Genomic DNA, 18,289 nt, shown 5'->3' on the forward strand with positions numbered 1-18,289 from the left:
GGTGCATTGGCGGCGGGGGCCGCTCCCCGCACAGCTGAGCCGGCCGGCTGCGCGGATTCGCTGCCGGGAGCTCTTTAACCCGGCCCAGCTGACAGGCCGCCGCCGCCGCCGGCTGGGAGCGCGATGGAGGTGCAGGTTGCGCCCCGGAGAGCCTGGGACGACTTCTTCCCCGGCGTCGAGCGCTTCGCCCGGCCGGATTTCAGAGACGTGTCCAAATGGAACAACAGGGTGGTCAGCAACCTGCTCTATTACCAGACCAATTACCTGCTGCTGGCTGCCGCGGTCATCTCCATTGTGGGGTGAGTCTGCCTCTCCTGCGCGGGAGGGGTGGGTAGCAAAAGGGGCGCCCCCTCCCCCCTTCTCCCCCCATCTGCGCTGCCAGGAGCGGAGCTCAGGGTTTGGCCTCCTGCGACTTGCAAAGGGCTGGGCTGGGCTGGGGGGTCCCGGCTGGGTCCTGGAGGCCGCTGCTCCCTGGGCCGCTGTGTGGAGCAGACGCGGTTGCAAAGCGGGCTGTAGGGTCAGGACGCTGGCGGCCGTGCCCGTGTGTCCCCCGCGCCGCGCCGGCAGCTCCCTGCCTGGGCAGGGCTGGCCGAGGAGGCCGCCCAAGTGTCCGGGCCCCAGCGCCGTTCTCGGCGGTTTCTGAGATCCGGTTCTTATTCCCCACCCGCTGGGCCTGCTACAGCCGCCGGAGGAGCGGAGGCGAAATGGACCGTGCAAGGACTTGGCTGTGTTAAGGGAGGGAGCAAACCTCCTTGGTTTTCAAATTTAAACCAGCAGAGTTGGTTCTGTTCACCTGGAATAGCTGAGAAAGGGTGTAAGTCAGTGGAAGGTGTGGCTTCCTTTTTACAGCACAGTTATGTGGTAGGAGTCCTAAAACAGCTCCTCCCTCTGCTCCCCACCCCCCAATCTCCCTCTTTCTGGGCGTGCTGGTGTGTGTGTGTGTGTGGGTAAAGAGCGAGAGGCTTGTTTGGGAGACCTAAATCGTTTAAATTTTTTTTATGTTAAGTCTTAATATGCTCAGTCTCAAAAAACAACACTGAGTTTAGGAACTGGCTGCTGTGTAGCTCTCTTCATAACTCTCTGCTTTTCCTCTTAAAAATAAAACCACTTCCTCTGCAGTGATGTGCTTTCTGCTTAAAGGGTTACCAGCCACAGGGCAGAATCAGACAAGTTGAAATGTAGAAAGTGTGGTTGGCTGTTGATAGGCTTTTTGTGTGTTTTCTGTTCTCTTCTGCCCTCCCTCCCCCCCAAACTTCAGGGGACCAAGTTTTGTTCAGTCATGGTATTGCATCTGCTGTGTCTGAGGTCAGGATAGGGCTCCAGGTCTGTGGAGGTGGAGCAGGATCAGTCCCTGGAGCAGTCAGTGCTGGAAGTCCGATGATAAGAGCAGGATTGTTTTGCACATGGGGGGTCTCATTCGGGTATCGGTGTACTCTCTGAGCACAACTGTGCCATGGCGCCCTTCTGCTCCTGGAGAAAGTATAGAGACTAAACATTTTACCCCTTTCTGATGGGGATCTGGTGTGGCTCCCTCTCGAGTATTGCTGTAAGACTTGTGTTAAGGTGTTTTAGAAGCAGATGCAGAAAATAGTGATAATGGGGGTGGGGACCTCTTAATCTTCCAACCAAACCATTTGCAATTATCATGTCCAGGCAGGTAAAATAGCAACACTTATCTGAATCCAGAGCACTTAAATAGTGAATTGGGGGTGGTGAGGATGATCTGTTTTGTCTCAATCAGGTCTGACTTTAAGCCTATGAGCCAGGGCACCATCTCATTTATACAGCATGTTGTAAAGATGCCAGCTTGTTCATTTAAAACATTAAACCAGAATGAAAACTTGCTTAAAGCGAAGAACCTACATCCAGTCAGACTCCTTGAGGCCATTAACACACATGGCCTAATCTGAAGCCCCCTGAAAGCTGACAATACATTTTTTCAATTGACATCAATGAACATTGGATCAGACTTTGAAAGGTGAAGTACTCTTCATAAGTGGGTGATATTTTTACTCTGTGTACTAGCTATGGAACTGGCACCATGGGATAAAATATCTTTTTCTTCTGCCTGCTCTAAGCTTGAAGGCTGCTGGTAACTGGGAGTATAGGGGTGTTATATGGCCAAGAGATTAGAACATGGGACTGGTAGGTAGGCAGGACTCCTGGGTTGTTTTCCCAGCTCTGTCACCTTGAGCAAGCTACTTGGTGCTTCTTTAAACACAAAGTTGCACTGGCTTACTTCGCTTTAGTCTACCCTTAACTATTGTCAGCATTTTTGCATAGCGATAATAGACAAGTAGTTTTAGACTGGTGCAACATCTCGCTGTTAGGCAAATCAGTGTAACTTTGTGTCTTGGCCAGGTGTTAGTTCTTCTCTACCTCAGGTTGCTAACTAATGTTCAGTTCTGAAAGGCAGATAACACGCTAGTCAGAATGTACTTTGCAGCCAAGGATCTCAAAAGCACTATAAACTGTTGCCACCTCAACTTGAACCTGTTTGGTCTCCTCAATCATTTCCCTACCAGATATACAGTACTCAAATCCTCAATCTTCTAGAATAAGGATTATCTACGTGTAACTGGGGGAAAAAAATATCACCAATTTTTCTGGCTGTGTGTGTGTATGTGTTGAATCTGCCAATAAAAAACACCAGCATGCATGGTGCACAGATCCAGAACAGTTAATGTTATGGATGTTTAGTTTTCAGAAATAATTCCTGAAGTGAAAACACCAGGATAAGGCACATCTGGAGTCTGAGATCTTCTTGCTCCTGAGTTATGATCCCTACTGTGTGAAGACTTTGCGTCCTAGGAGTGCTGATCCTGCCACCATTGAATGGAATAGCAAAAGTCCCTTATTTTAGCAAAGATCAAGCCCTAATGGGGAAACGTCCATACTTCTGGGTGTGCATTACATAAAGCTGACCTTTTTAATGGGGGACAGATTGTGGCTGACTTCACCAATTCAAATACTGAGTGTGCTGAGCGGGGAAACTAAAGAAAGCTCTGCCGATAAATCATAGACTTAGCCATTTGTCTAAATTCTCCATGCTTAACTGTTCACTGGGCAGCAATCCAGTACTGCATCATGGCTCTACATCTTCTAGAAAACCCTGTCGAATATGAGATTTAACTCATAAAAACACTTGTGTAAGGCCGCAGCGACAGGATTCTGCAGAAAGGCCATTGCAGTGTGCCAAATTCTCTCTCTCTCTCTCTCTCAACAGGGCTAAATTTGCCCCATGGTCAGCTCTGTTTTAGAGTAGCCTAACTCATCTCATTCAAGCTGGGTGTGTCTTGTAACCCTGGGCTGTCTGACTTCTACACTGTAATAGTTTGGCAGTTGTGGTGGTAGTGTTGGGCAACGTGATCAGCATTACTTAGGAATTGTGTGTCTTACACATTGCTAGTAAGACTGTAAAACCATAAAACTCCTCTTTTATGGTTGTAAATTGAATCTGACAAGATGGAAACTCATTAGACTTCCAACCACAAGTGAAAACAACGAGGAGTCCCTGTGGCACCTCCAAGACTAATTTATTTGGACATACAAGCCAAGCAAGCCCTAAGATACAACTGCATTTGCTCCAATCCCTCAGACAGAGACAAACACATACAGGATCTCGGTCAAGCGTTCTTAAAACCCCAGTACCCACCTGGGGAAGTGAAGAAACAGATTGACAAAGCCAGAAGGGTACCCAGAAGTCACCTACTACAAGACAGGCTCAACAAAGAAAGTAACAGAAGACCACTAGCCATTGCCTACAGCCCCCAACTAAAACCTCTCCAGCAAATCATCAGGGATCAACCACTGATCCTGGAGGATGATCCCTCACTCTTACAGACCTTGGGAGACAGGCCAGCCCTCGCTGGGAGACAGGCCCCCCAACCTGAAGCAAATAATGACCAGCAACTACACCCCACACAACAAACACTAACCCAGGAACCAATCCCTACAACAAAACCCGTTGCCAACTCTGTCCATATATCTATTCAAGGGATGCCATCATCAGCCACGCCATCGGGGCTCATTCACCTGCACATCTACCAATGTGATATATGCAATCGTGTCAGCAATGCCCCCTACCGTGTACATTGGCCAAACCGGACACTCTAAGCAAAAGAATAAATGGACACAAATCAGACATCAAGAATTAACATTCAAAAACAAGTAGAAGAGCATTTCAATCTCCCTGGACACTCAATAACAGACGTAAGTGGCCATTCTTCAACAAAAAAACAGACTTCAGTGAGAAACTGCAGAACTGGAATTAATTTGCAAACTTGACATCATCAAATTAGGCCTGAATAAAGACTGGTAGTGGCTGGGTCACTACAAAATAATTTTCCCTCGGATATTCACCCCTTCTTATCAACTGTTGGGAATGGGCCACATCCACCCTGATTTGAATTGGCCTAGTTAGCACTGACCCCCCACTTCCATCTTGTCATGTGCTGTATGCTTATACCTGCCTACTGTATTTTTCACTCCATGCATCTGATGAAGTGGGTTTTAGCCCACAAAAGCTTATGCCCAAATAAATTTGTTAGTCTCTAAGGTGCCACAAGGACGCCTCATTGTTTTTGCTGATACCGACTAACACGGCTACCCTTCTGAAATATCCAGTGAGTACAGGATACCTCTACCTGGGATAAGGAGCTGTATATATTTGTATCCCTTATTGCAGTTTTACACAGTGTGCTCAGCATATTACCTCTGTATAGCTTTCCCCTAGTTTAATAGAGAATTCACGTGGTACTGAACCATCTGAAGGCTAATCCTATTCCATAAAAGCTACCACTGTGTGTGTGTAGTCCCAGATGGCAAAGTATAAAGGCCACTAAGTAATCGGCCCATTTATATGCACACACCCTGTGTGACATTTAAAAAGAAAAATCCTGCGACCAACATGGCTACAACAACACTGCATTTAAAAACAAAAAAATCCTTCATGTGTGAGGCGCCCCCTCCCCCCCCCCCCCCCCGCCCCGGACTAAGTAGAAAATTGTGAATCCAGAAACTAGAAGCTAACATTTCTTGGCTATAGTTGTTGTTTACATGTACAATAAAAGTGCCAGTGGGAATGAATCACAGTGGTGTTCTGTGTTAAAACACATTGTAGACAGTAACTTGATTTTTCAAGGCTGGACTTACACAGCAACATAGCTCCATATTAAGACTATCTCTCCCACTGAATCCCTGTAGCTATTCCAAGATATTAAATATCCCATTAGTGCTCCAAAATCAATAGGAATTGGGTGCTTAACTGTCCTTTGTTGTTAATTTGTATTTCAGCAGGAGCTCCAGGGCCCCATTGTTTTAGGTACTTTACAAACAGACCAAAAAAATAAGCCAAAGATCTAAAAATATCTTCTAAAACATTCAACTATAGATCGGTCCTGTCATGAAGATTGTAGAGTGTTCGTTTTATTCTGATCAGAGTTATAGAAATATAGGGCTGAAAGGGACCTCAAAGAGGTCATTTATTCCATCCCTGTGCACTGAGGCAGGATCAGGTATACCTAGACGATCCCTGCATCCTAGTGGGGGACTCCCACTCTGGCAGGAGAATGGAATCTTGCCTAATAGATTTCTATGCCTTACTGATGCTATTTTACTAAAAGTCAAATCACTGCATATTCAGTTAAACTTGCACAGTAGTTTGGAACTTGTTTGCCATGCACATCAAATGCTTAAATTTTAGCTACTAGAGCCTTCCCACTATAAAAATTCTTATAAAATCTGATCGTGTAAAATGAGCTAGGCATCCCAGAGTCCCTCCTGTGTTAGTCAACAGCTGTCTCTGTTCTGTTGTAGCTGTGTGGGTCCCAGGATATTGGACAAGGTGGGTAAGGTAATATCTTTTTAGTGGACCAGCTTCTGTTTGTGTGAGAGAGACTAGTTTTCCAGCGACATGGAGCTCTTCTTCAGATCTGGGAAATGTATTTACCTGTGACACTTAGTACAAGATCAAACGCACATACTTTAGCATAAGAAGTTAGAATATTTGTTTTCATCTTAGTACATTTCCCAAATTCCAGACCCGACAAAGAGCTCTGTGGAGCTTGAAAACTTGTCTTCTTCACCAACAGAAGCTGGTCCAAGAAAATATATTACCTCACCCACCTTGTCTCTCTGTTCTGATATGGCTTAATCGTCTGCTTACCTGCAACCTCATGCTGTGATTTTACCACCCCCATCCCCCAGTCCTTTGATTCTTCTTTTTTTTTTCCCTTCCATTAGCTTACTGCACAGTCATTCAAATTGACAAACAGCTTTATTCTCCTCTCCCCCTGCCCCACATTAGTTGATTTGATTTATAGTTTGGAATAATTCCCTGTGTAAGAAGATCACTCCAAAGTGGCAAAACTTAACTTGGGCTTAGATAGAGACTGGGAGTGGATGGGTCATTGTGCAGAGTGAAACTATTTCCCCATGTTTATTTCCCCCCACCCCCTTGGCTGTTCCTTGGGCGTTCTTGTCAGCTGCTGGAGGTGGCCCACCTTGATCCCACCTTGATTATCACCACAAGGTTTTTTTTTTCCCCCACCCTCCTGCTGGTGATGGCTCACCTTGGGTGATCGCTCTCCTTGCAGTGTGTGTGGTGGCATCCATTGTTTCACGTTCTCTGTGTATATAAAATCTCCCCACTGTATTTTCCTCTGAAGGCATCAGATGAGGTGAGCTGTAGCTCACGAAAGCTTATGCTCAAATGTGTTAGTCTCTAAGGTGCCACAAGTCCTCCTTTTCTTTTTGCAAATACAGACTAACACGGCTGCTACTCTGAAACCTGACTTTATTTTTAATGGCTTGGAGGAGTTGGGCTATTAATAAATTAAAAAAAATAACTGGAATGGCAAAAACAGTGAGGGTGAGCAATACTTCCATTTTGTTGCTTTAAAAAATAAATAGATCTCTATTCAATAGAGGTAGCCGCCTCTATGACAAAGCAAAATTTGGGAAGCATTGGAGGGAATGGTGTCTAGTGGCCCTAGCAGAGGGATATTGGAAGCTGGTCTCCTGGATTCTGTTCCTAGATGGTGTTTCAATAGCTGTTTCATGTTTGTGAAGCTCTTTGAGATCTCAGGATGCTAGCGGTTACTGAAATGTTAAATAGACTTAGTTCACCCAGGAGTAACACATCTGTGGTAACTCATAAGGGTTGGAAATGTACTATCTCTGTTCTCATGCTTGCTTATAGGGTTGCCAACTTTCTCCTCGCACAAAACTGAACACCTCTGACCCGCCCCCCATTCACTCCATCTCCACCTCCCTCTGTCACTCGCTGCCTACCCTCCCTTACTCTCTCATTTTCACTGGGCTAGCTCGGGGGTTGGGGTGTGGGAGGGGGTGAGGGCTTCAGCTGGGGATCAGGGATTTGGGGTGCAGGAAGGGGCTCCAGGCTGGGGGAGCCAAGAGGTTCAGTGTATGAGGGGGTCTGGGCTGAAGTAGAAGGTTGGGTGAGGGAGGGGTGCAGGCTCTGGGCAGGGGGTGTGGGTTCCAGGGTGGGGCTAGAAATGAGGGGTTCGGGGTGCAGGAGGGGGCTCCAGACTGGGGCAGAGGGTGGGGGGAGAGATGAGAGCTCTGGCTGGGGGTGCAGACTCAGGGGTGGGGCTGGGGATTTGGGGTGCAGGAGGGTGCTCAAGGCAGGGACTGAGGGGTTCAGAGGGTGAGGGAGCTTGGGGCAGGGGGCTGGGGTCAGGGGTACAGGTTCTGGGCAGCGCTTACCTCAAGCAGCTCCCAGAAGCAGCAGCAGCATGTCCCCCCTCTGGCTCCTACGCTGTGGCACAGCCAGGTGGCTCTGCATGCTGTCCCAGTCGCATGCGCCACCCCCGCAGCTCTCATTAGCTGCGGTTCCTGGCCAATGGGAGCAACAGAGCTGGCACTTTGGGCGGGGGCACTGCTTGGAGATCCCTGGCTGCCTCTACACCTTAGGAGCCAGAGGGGGTACATGCCACTGCTTCTGGGAGCCACATGGATCTTGGGTAGGCAGGGAGCCTGCCAGTCCTGCTGCGCCACCGACCGGATTTTTAACAGCCCAGTCAGCAGTGTTGACCAGAGCTGCCAGGGTCCCTTTTTGACCAGGTGTTCAGGTCAGACACCTGGCAACCCTACTTTCTTAAATGTACAGGACCAAATTTTGCCATCAGTTAAACCTATGCAAACTGTACTGGCTTCAGTGAGACTGCATAGATGTAACTGAGGGAAGAATTTGATCTGTGCAGTCTTGAAATAACTCATAAGTGAGTAAAGCAGCACTATGCCTGCTCATTTACTGGAATGTGGGTGGGGGGGGGAACACAGGCATAACTTTCTTGGGCCTCTAGAGAAAGGGTGTGTATCTCTCATATGTATTCCCTCTAAACAAATATATTCTGAGGGTGAGCCTAGTCAGTCATGAGGCAGTTAGCAAAAAGCTCTGCTAAGCAATAAGAAACACAGGTTCTGCCAGCATTTTAATAGAGACTTTCCTGCAGTAAGGCCGCATGTAAAACAAAACAAGCTGACAGGCGTGACCGCTGCTAAGTAAAGCACAGGCTCAATCTAGCTCTGTTCTTAAAGCATCCCCCCTTTAAAAGCTTGACCGAGGGCCACCTCTTGAACTGTCCTCTGCCTAGACTCATGTAAAAGAGGAAACTCACTGGAGCGCTGTCTGCCATCCTTAATTTCCAAACCATGCTGGTGCTAGCCCACTGGGGGCCATCAGCAGGAATATTTTTGCCCCCAACACATACTAATAATTAATGGGGGCCCTAAGCAATTGTTTAGTCTGCTTATACCTAGTGCCGGGTCTTCTTACAAAAGGACTATTTGAACTCTTAGCCCAGCTGGCTAGTTTTTTTTTTTTTCAGTAGCTATCCCCTCTCCCTTGCAATACTGCTTGACTTCCTTCCTTGCCCTTCACCCAATCAGGCCTACCAGCCTGACAGCACAAATAAAGTCAATTCCCATATCTGTCTTCTTGCATTTCTTACTGCAGCTTCTATGAAAGCAAACACTGTCTCAGAAAGAAGGCAGAGGGGTACTTCCTGTAATGAAGAGACTACAGAGAGATTCCATCTCTAAATGGCTGGCTTTTCCCGACTGATTTGTTCCATTCTCTGCTGGACCCAGACCTCTGGCTCACTCCTCCTTCATCCTAGAAAGGAATGCAGCATCCACTTGGCATGCTGTTGGTTCTGGGCTCTTTGTACTTCCTCTTGACACTGTGTTATTCCTGCCTTAATTTCTCTGTGGGGAAACGAGAACTAGTTGTTGCCTTCTTCCCAAGCTTCTGGTTTTCAAGTTGTCTGAGCAACCTAAAACTCATTGCCACAGTGCTGCTGCCCTATTAGATGCCTTTTAAAATGCTTGAGACGCCTAATAAACCTTTCAAAGGAGAACTGTATTTAGAAAGTATCTAGTCTCTGCAAGTTTGGAAGACTTCAATCTAGGCTTCAAACTTGAGGTCTGGGAAGTCACTATCAGACTGTGATAAGAGAGAGATATCTAAGCAAGGCCACAACAGTACTTCCTGTGCTGTTTGAAGGGGAACTTCCAGGACACCACTTTAAGAGACTGCATATGGGTCAATATATCGCCTATTCTCAGATACAAGTGCAAAAGCATGCAGTACCTGGTGCTCTAGTCTCTCCCTCATTACCTTAATCATGAACTGCCTATCATCATTCACTTGCGCAGCCCATGCTCTGCTGAGTGTTGGGGTGTGATACTGCTTTAGCACGCTGCTGCCATTCTACAGACAGACAAGCAGTGGGTTGGTGTAGCTCATCCCAGAGACCGATTCTGATTTTCTTAAAGATAGCCCTGACATCAGAGGAGATGCTTCAGATTTACAATGATGTAAAAAAAAAAAAAAACCTGGCCCTTCGGAAAGCAATTCTGAACCTCACAATCTACAGAACTAATTGTTCTACTTTGGGATGGGAGGAGGTATTCTCAAAGAATACCTATTAACCAATCACTGGTATTGGATAAGTGCTGCAAAGAACTCAAACCTATGCTCCAAAACGCAATACCCAGGTTTAACCTAATGAGAGGCAGCTCCACTACACGTTGTTGGCATCTGTAACAGGAACCTACTGTCACTTACTCTGATATTTTGGACTAAGTTGAAAACCTTACTGTTCACAAGTTCAGAGGCAAAATATTCTACCTGGAAAACTAGGATTGTCCTGTTCCATCTTCCCTTAAATCAGGGGGTGCATTAAATATAGCAGATATCTAGAAAGAGTGATCACAAGTCTGACTTACACACTCAGGTAGCAGAAGGCAGCCTTTGTGAAATATGCCAGCATTTGACGACTCCTCTCTGATGGAATTTAGTTATTGTGAGCATGATCCTGTTGTAGCACTGTGTGGGCAGGAAGCAGTACTGCATAATGCAGATGGCTTTCAGAAACTATGTTACAGGGAAAATGGCATAAGAGACATCCAAGATTGAATTCAACAGTGTTGGGGAATCTGAACCACATGGCTCACAACATGAATATTCATGTTCTTTGGACAGCTTACTACTAATCTGCCTTTATGCGGCTCTGAATGATCTCATTTGATAGTTACACTCACTGCTTCTTTGTACTCTGCAATTCATCCCACTTCAGAAAGCATGTACTTCAGATTAAGGCTTTCCTTGGGAAAGCTGTCTTTTGGGATCACTTGCAGTGGTCTTTGCATCTGAGGAAGTTCAACTGCACAAACTCCCTAGAATACAACTTTAAAAAACATGTAGAGATTTGATATGAACTACCTGTCAATATGGAGAAAAATATTCTTCCATTTAATGTTTGGACAGAAACTATTTATACAAACCCCCAATTCCTAAACTGGAAAAATAAATAAAAAAGCCTCTGAATGTTGAAGTGGAACAAATCAAATTTGCTACAAATGTAACTTGGGACAAGGCTCTACCTCCTGCACCCAAATCTAGTGACCGGCTACTGGCAAACTATTAAACAGACTAGGTCATTTCTCATAGAAGTTAACAAGGTTAATCCTCCTTGTGGAGGGGGAAAGGAGGTGTATTTAGACTTACACACATGCGCGCGCACTTTGGTTCTGAAACGTATACTAGCAGTACTAGTGTTGTCTGATCAGAAATCCTGCTGCAGCAGAGCACAGACTTAAAATAATTTCTGCCTGGAGTAACGCTGGTCACTTTTTCCAGCCTGGAAGCTTGAGACCGTTTTAACCTAAATATAGTCTGTGGTTGACTGCAAGACAAATGACTCAAATGTTGCAAACAGGCCTGCCCTATCAGAGTTCCTGTGTGCCTTGCTGGAGCTCAGACATGAATAACAGAAGCAGGTGGGCAGCTAACTTGCATTTTTTATTTTTCAATCCAGTTGTCCCATCCTTGTTGGGACAGCTGACCTACAGAGGAAACTGGAGACGAGTTGTTTCAAACCAAAGTGATTTAGTTTTCCCCTTTCCCACAGAACCCTTTGTCAGAGTAGTGGATACAAATATTGCCAGTGTAACTAGATAATGTGTACAAAATGGCTCTTCATTTTTGTTGGACATTAAAGACAGACTATAAATGCTACCATATGCTACAGCAGTTGTCCAACAGGATGAGCCAAGCTTAGTGTTGATGTAAGTGTGGGCAGGTCACTTAGCTTTAGTGTTGCATCTGGTTATGTCTGAGATGAATTATGGCCTGAAATACTGGAATTGTTACAGTAGGGATGACCCCCATTTGACAGTGGCAAATCAGGATCATCTTGGTCATAAGAACTGTTCTGTTTGTAACTGTGGGCTTAAAACAAACAAAGTACTTCACACAATGCACAGTCAACCTGTGGAAGTCATTCCCAGGGGATGTTTTGAAGGCCAAAAGTATAAATGGCTCAAAGAATTAGCCATTGATGGACCTATCCTCCATAAGCTCATCTATTAGCCAAGATGGTCAGGGATTCAACACCATATTCCAGGTGAACCATAACCTCTAACTGACGGAAGCTGAGACTGGATGTTAGGGGATGGATCACTGGATGATTGCCCTGGTCTGGTCATTCCCTCTGACGCATCTGGCACTGGCCATTGCCAATGTACTGGGCAAGATAGTCCATTGGTCTGACCTAGTGTGGTCATTCTTATGCATTAATAGACTGCACTTCATAAGCAAAAATTAGTAGCAGGCTAAGCAAGTTATGGTTAGGGGAGGGGCAGAAAAAATGGCCAACACATATTTGAAGAGTGGGGAGAGCAGGTGGAGTTCCCATCCTGGGGTTTGGTTGTCTAGTTGTCATAGTTCAGGACAACTGCATCTGTTTTTCCTTTATAGCCCAGCAAGGACACCCACTCTCAGGCAATGGCCAGGGAGCAAGAAGCCCTTCTCTGGAGACCCATGTCTCTCTCCATCCTGAGCAGGGCATTCCCAGGCTAAACAGTCCCACTGCCTTCACTGTGTTGTTCCAGCAAAAGACAGTCTGCCTAAGCACACCTGCTTTGTCTTTCTCCTCACTGTTATGGGGTAATTGCTCAGGATATGGTACCATAGCACTAACTGTGCAAGCCTATTTATTCTTGGGATGTAAGATTATGGAGAAAACATAGTAAACAATACAAAAACCTAAACACATGCTAATAAGTTTACCAGCAATTCCCCTGCCCACCAAATGTCTCTAACATGGGCACTGGCATGAGGGGGTCTCTTGTGGTCACAAGTTCTTAAGTCTCACCTTAGAACTAACGCTGTCTTATGGGGCCTCAGTAGGCCAAAGTTCTTCCAATCCTTCCCTAAGGACTGGGGTCCTGTCTGTTTGCAGGACCAGATAAAAGGCCCTGAGCCAGTTTAAAACCAGGCCATTTATCCAAAAATTCTTTGTTTGGTCCTGGAGAATCTAGTTGGAACAACAATATACAAACCTCTTGGGGGTTCTTCAAAGGGCTGATAATCAGAGAAAGTGCATGAACGTACCCAAAGTTACATAGACTCACAATAACATACAAGCAATTGCATTTTAAATACAATGGGGCTTCAAAGGATTGAACTTAATTTAGTAATGTTAATTAAGGTCTGTCCAGTGTGTCTCCTCTATCACACGATCTGAAGTTGAATGTTCTGTTTCCAGTCTTGGCTTTCTTGCTGAACTGGGCTGTTTCTAGAACTTCCCTGCAGGACCTCTGTCCTAGACCCTAGTTCCTTCTGACCCTGAGACGCACATGCTACCTGCAGTTTGCTGATGAAAGTAATTGCCCTACCTAGGGATACACACCACCTTGATTTGACACACGTGATATCTCTGCATCTCTTTTACTTAGACTATATCTGAAGATTTAGAATACAAATAGAAGTCAAAGGCCCATTCTGCATAATATAGTGGGGGGGGGGGGAGACAGGGAATGTAAATTAAACCATCTGAAGCTCAAGGCAGTACAGTAGGTCATCACTGTGTTTTTCACCTCCTGAAGACTAGGTTAGATCCTGTTTTAAGCCACAAATGGAGAAGACCGGTCCCAGCAAGTACTAGGCCATCACGCTATCTGGCATGACTGTCCGTCTGCTGCTGCTGCTCAGCAAAGGCTCAGGAGTGAAATGGGTGGGTGGCGTTGAGATGTGCTGATGGTGATGCCTTCAGGATTCTTTTTAGCCAGATGTGAGTTCCTTGCTTTCATGAACACTGAACTCCTCCAAAAACGAGGGCAGGGGCAGAATAGTGTGTGTAAATACACATGAGAACAATACTAATTAAGCACATCGCTTACCAATGGCTTGCGGTCTCTGCATGACAACGTTATGGCTAACAAAGCGCGACATGTGAATGTCTGAAGCTGGCTGATAAGGGTTTTGAGGCACTGAAGCATAAGCCTTGTCAACTGTCTCCATCTTCTTAATCATGCAATAGTGAGACACTCAAGCTGAATGCATAACTCGTATGTTATAAAATGAAGATGTTGGTCAAACACTTTCCCTCACTTTCTCCCCAGATTTCTGAGCCCACTGAACATGATCCTTGGTGGCACCATAGTGGTGCTGGTGTTCACAGGCTTTGTGTGGGCATCACACAACAAAGACATCCTTCGCAAGTTCAAGAAACAGTACCCAACTGCGTTTGTGGTAGCCATCCTGCTGTCTAGTTACTTCTTGATATCCTATTTTGGAGGTGTCATGGTGTTCATATTTGGGATAACATTTCCTCTACTGTGTAAGTATAGCTTTTCTCCCTCCCCTCCCCCCCTTAATGACTAAAACTAAAAGCTCAAGTCTCTTCACTCTGAATTAACCCTTGGCTCCACTTAGTATATGAAATTTGAGGTTTTAAAAATTGTCCCAAAACAAATTTTATACAATTGACTTTCAAGGCTGCTAGCAAGTGAAACTTGAAGGAATCTAATGTTTTCCTTTTAAGAACAATAAACTATACTGGAGGTAGACATATACTTACATGACTTCTTAAGCAGACCATATCAGTACATATGTGTTAGACTTTCAGCTTCCTACTTTTGGATGTCCACTCATTTACAAAGTCATTCAAAGTGCTTTGAGAGATACTGAAGAGCTAAGTATTCAGTGGGGGCATGTCAGTTAACAAACATGTATTTCTGTTCTTAGTGATATTTATCCATGCGTCTCTGAGGCTTCGGAGCATAAAGAACAAACTGGAGAATAAAATGGAAGGAATAGGTTTGAAGAAGACCCCTATGGGCATAGTACTTGATGCCCTTGAACAGCAGGAAGAGAACATCAACAAACTGGCTGATTATATTGCTAAAGTGAAGGAATAAGATGCACATAATATGGCATTCTTATCTGTTGCAGGAATTTAGTTGCTATTTACTTTTGTCAAAGCTTGCTTTCAATTTGTCTGAGATGCACGTACTGTATAGATTGAAAATGGCAAGATACAGGTATACAAAGCTATGCAGGACTCCTCTAAGGCTAGGGAGGAGAGATTCACCTTTCTAGAGTATGGTAAAATGTCTTGGTATTGCATACACATGCACTAACTGTTTTTAAAGCACTTGTTTTCTGGCAGGGGAAACAAACATGAATTGCAGTCTCTGAACCTGTTCTTGGTAGCCAGTGTCACATCTAAGTATTTATAATGCACTTCATTGGAGGGATGATATAGGGGTGAGGCTGTTTAGTGCACTACCAGTTGGCTAAAAATGTCACCAGACAAAAATCTGGCAGTCAGGACTGGCTGAAAGCTCTGCCAATACAAATTTTTTTTTTCATTTCCTTCCTTCTCCTCCCCCCAAAAAAACCTCTAGGGGGTGTCCTCCTATCAGCTTACCTTTTCAAGCGGGTTATAGTCAAGCCATCTTATTATCTGAAGTAGCAAATGGAAAGAATAAATTGACCAGAGCACACAAGTCACCTTGCATGCTCCTAGTCTGTTCACCAAAATGTAATATTTCTTATAGCAGGAGATCCAAGTCTAAATGGGCAACATAGGTAAACTATATAGCCCCCTTGTCCAGCTCTGCCTATAATGCACCAATGCAAATTTGACTGAATTCAGTAGGAGAGGCTCATGTGTCTCTGAAGGTTATTATGAGCCTTAAATGTCTCTGACATCTTTGGCTCTCTTGAGGTCCATGAAAGCTTTTTTGCAATTGCCTTCAATAGAGCCACAATTTCACACTTACAAGGTGTGGGTTTTTGCAACTGGTTTCTTTTAATACTTAAAAAAAACCCTGTGGACTGTAAGAATAACTAGAACACTATATTATTTGGAGTTCTGGTTTTGTTTTGTTTTTTGTTTTAAAACTGTCCCTTGAGATTTTAGGACTTACCTCATTGTCCAAATTGTGCTCTGACTCTTCCTGTTTAAAGAAGACACTGGCTAAAACATACATCTTGCTAATTTATTCCACTTGTGGCTCTATTCAAGGGAAATAAGACCAGATTTCAGACTTGTAAATAAAAACAAATTACATGTTCTTAAAACCATTTCCAAATTCATGTAAGCAATTATTTTCAAGAGCTATTGTTACAAATAGCTTCAGTAAACTTCAGCTTGACTGCAGTCTGTGCTACCTAAACCATATGCATGGAAAAACGTATGCAGATTAACATAGTGTGTAACCATCAGTCTTGCATCTCTCCTCCCTTTTTTATGAAGTATTTATGTGTAACTGACTTGATTTACATGGCAGGTACAGCAGATATCCCAAAAACCTCTTCAAAGTTCATGTGTATAGACGCATGTGTGTGCATGTGCGCACACACCTGGGGTTTCTTCCAAATGAATTGTTTGAGTCTAAACACCTCATTCCATGCAAATGTTCCAGAGTGATCAGTATTTATTAGAAGCTTCTTTACGTGTATATTCCAGGGTAAGAAGCAATGACCTGCTCCTTTATTATAGTACATTGTCTTAGCTTTTGATGATTAGTTCTTGCTACACTTACAGAAGAGATACTAGCCTATGACTTCATGAATATATGGTTACATTGTAGAATTTTAAAAATTAGTTGTGAAGAATAAAGTTTAACCATTGTTAAAACAGAGTGCATTTATTTCATTTTTTTTTAACTAATCATGATGCAGAAAAGTGAGCTTTAATCAAGATCACACTACTCTACAATAATATGATTCGGTTTAAGTGACAAACTTTTTTGGTTTTTGAACTATGGTCACTACTTTACATATAACAAAAGCACAACACAATGCACTGTGGGTTGCCTTTCCTTTTTAAAAAGGGAATGGATTTGGAACATGCCATAGTGAGTCATTGCAGTAGAGCACTAAGGATATTTGTATCCTTTTAGGTGAGTGGGTTTCTGGGTGGAGGAGAGTAGGGAGGGCTGCCTCTTTGGATTACTTTGAGAAATGGTATGCTTACCAAGCTGGGTGGTGTACAGTTGGTTTTTGTTTTTTGTTAAACCAAATTTTCCAGTGTTTGGATGTCCGACTTTTTTTTTTTTAAAGCCTTTAGCATACCAAATAGCACAAAAACTCCAAAGTGCTTGTACAGAGCACAGCTACCTTATATGAATAATCTTCAGTTTCCACCCCCACCTAACTAAATTTCTACTTTAGACATGGCTTGAAGGGAGAAGACTTCTGCCTTCACCTCCCAACTTAAAAACAACACCTCTCCAAAACCTCAAACTAAGTGGGAGTAAATCAGTACACTATATGCAGCAGGGGGAAGCCTGATTTGTATGTGTACACACACAGCTTCTGCAACAGAAAGAGGTAAACTGCTATATGTCTTCAAAGGAAATTGAAGCATTAGTGGGGGAAGCAAAAGTGGATGGGAATCTGGGAGGCAGTGACCATGAGATGGTCGAGTTCAGGATCCTGACACAGGGAAGAAAGGTAAGCAGCAGGATACGGACCCTGGACTTCAGGAAAGCAGACTTCGACTCCCTCAGGGAGCGGATGGGTAGGATCCCCTGGGGGACTAACATGAAGGAGAAAGGAGTCCAGGAGAGCTGGCTGTATTTCAAGGAATCCCTGTTGAGGTTACAGGGACAAACCATCCCGATGAGTCGAAAGAATAGTAAACATGGCAGGCGACCAGCTTGGCTTAATGGTGAAATCCTAGCGGATCTTAAACATAAAAAAGACGCTTACAAGAAGTGGAAGGTTGGACATATGACCAGGGAAGAGTATAAAAATATTGCTCGGGCATGTAGGAATGAAATCAGGAGGGCCAAATCGCACCTGGAGCTGCAGCTAGCAAGAGATGTCAAGAGTAACAAGAAGGGTTTCTTCAGGTATGTTGGCAACAAGAAGAAAGCCAAGGAAAGTGTGGGCCCCTTACTGAATGAGGGAGGCAACCTAGTGACAGAGGATGTGGAAAAAGCTAATGTGCTCAATGCTTTGTTTTGCCTCTGTCTTCACTAACAAGGACAGCTCCCAGACTGCTGCGCTGGGCATCGCAACATGGGGAGTAGATGGCCAGCCCTCTGTGGAGAAAGAGGGTGGTTAGGGACTATTTAGAAAAGCTGGACGTGCACAAGTCCATGGGGCCGGACGAGTTGCATCCGAGAGTGCTAAAGGAATTGGCGGATGTGATTGCAGAGCCATTGGCCATTATCTCTGAAAACTCGTGGCGAACGGGGGAAGTCCCAGATGACTGACTGGAAAAAGGCTAACGTAGTGCCAATCTTTAAAAAAGGGAAGAAGGAGGATCCCGGGAACTACAGGCCAGTCAGCCTCACCTCAGTCCCCGGAAAAATCATGGAGCAGGTCCTCAAGGAATCAATCCTGAAGCACTTGCATGAGAGGAAAGTGATCAGGAACAGTCAGCATGGATTCACCAAGGGTAGGTCATGCCTGACTAATCTAATCGCCTTCTATGATGAGATTACTGATTCTGTGGATGAA

General features: G+C 44.7%; 1 protein-coding gene across 1 annotated transcript; it reads left to right on the forward strand.

Annotated features, from left to right (window-relative positions):
- Position 1: 1 nt before the first annotated feature.
- ARL6IP5 (ARF like GTPase 6 interacting protein 5) lies at positions 2 to 16,455 on the forward strand. Its single transcript, XM_074957462.1, has 3 exons — positions 2 to 299; positions 13,933 to 14,150; positions 14,558 to 16,455. The coding sequence occupies exons 1-3, from the start codon at positions 124 to 126 to the stop codon at positions 14,728 to 14,730; spliced, it is 567 nt and encodes a 188-aa protein (XP_074813563.1). The 5' UTR covers positions 2 to 123; the 3' UTR covers positions 14,731 to 16,455.
- Positions 16,456 to 18,289: the final 1,834 nt, after the last annotated feature.

Source organism: Natator depressus, chromosome 7 (assembly GCF_965152275.1).
Source record: "Natator depressus isolate rNatDep1 chromosome 7, rNatDep2.hap1, whole genome shotgun sequence".
Lineage (NCBI taxonomy): Eukaryota > Metazoa > Chordata > Testudines > Cheloniidae > Natator > Natator depressus.

Coding starts and splice junctions, on each gene's coding strand:
- ARL6IP5 (XM_074957462.1), top strand. CDS start 124: ATGGAGGTGCAGGTTGCGCCCCGGAGAGCCTGGGACGACTTCTTCCCC. Junction 300..13,932: donor GCGGTCATCTCCATTGTGGG/GTGAGTCTGCCT, acceptor CTTTCTCCCCAG/ATTTCTGAGCCCACTGAACA. Junction 14,151..14,557: donor GATAACATTTCCTCTACTGT/GTAAGTATAGCT, acceptor TTCTGTTCTTAG/TGATATTTATCCATGCGTCT.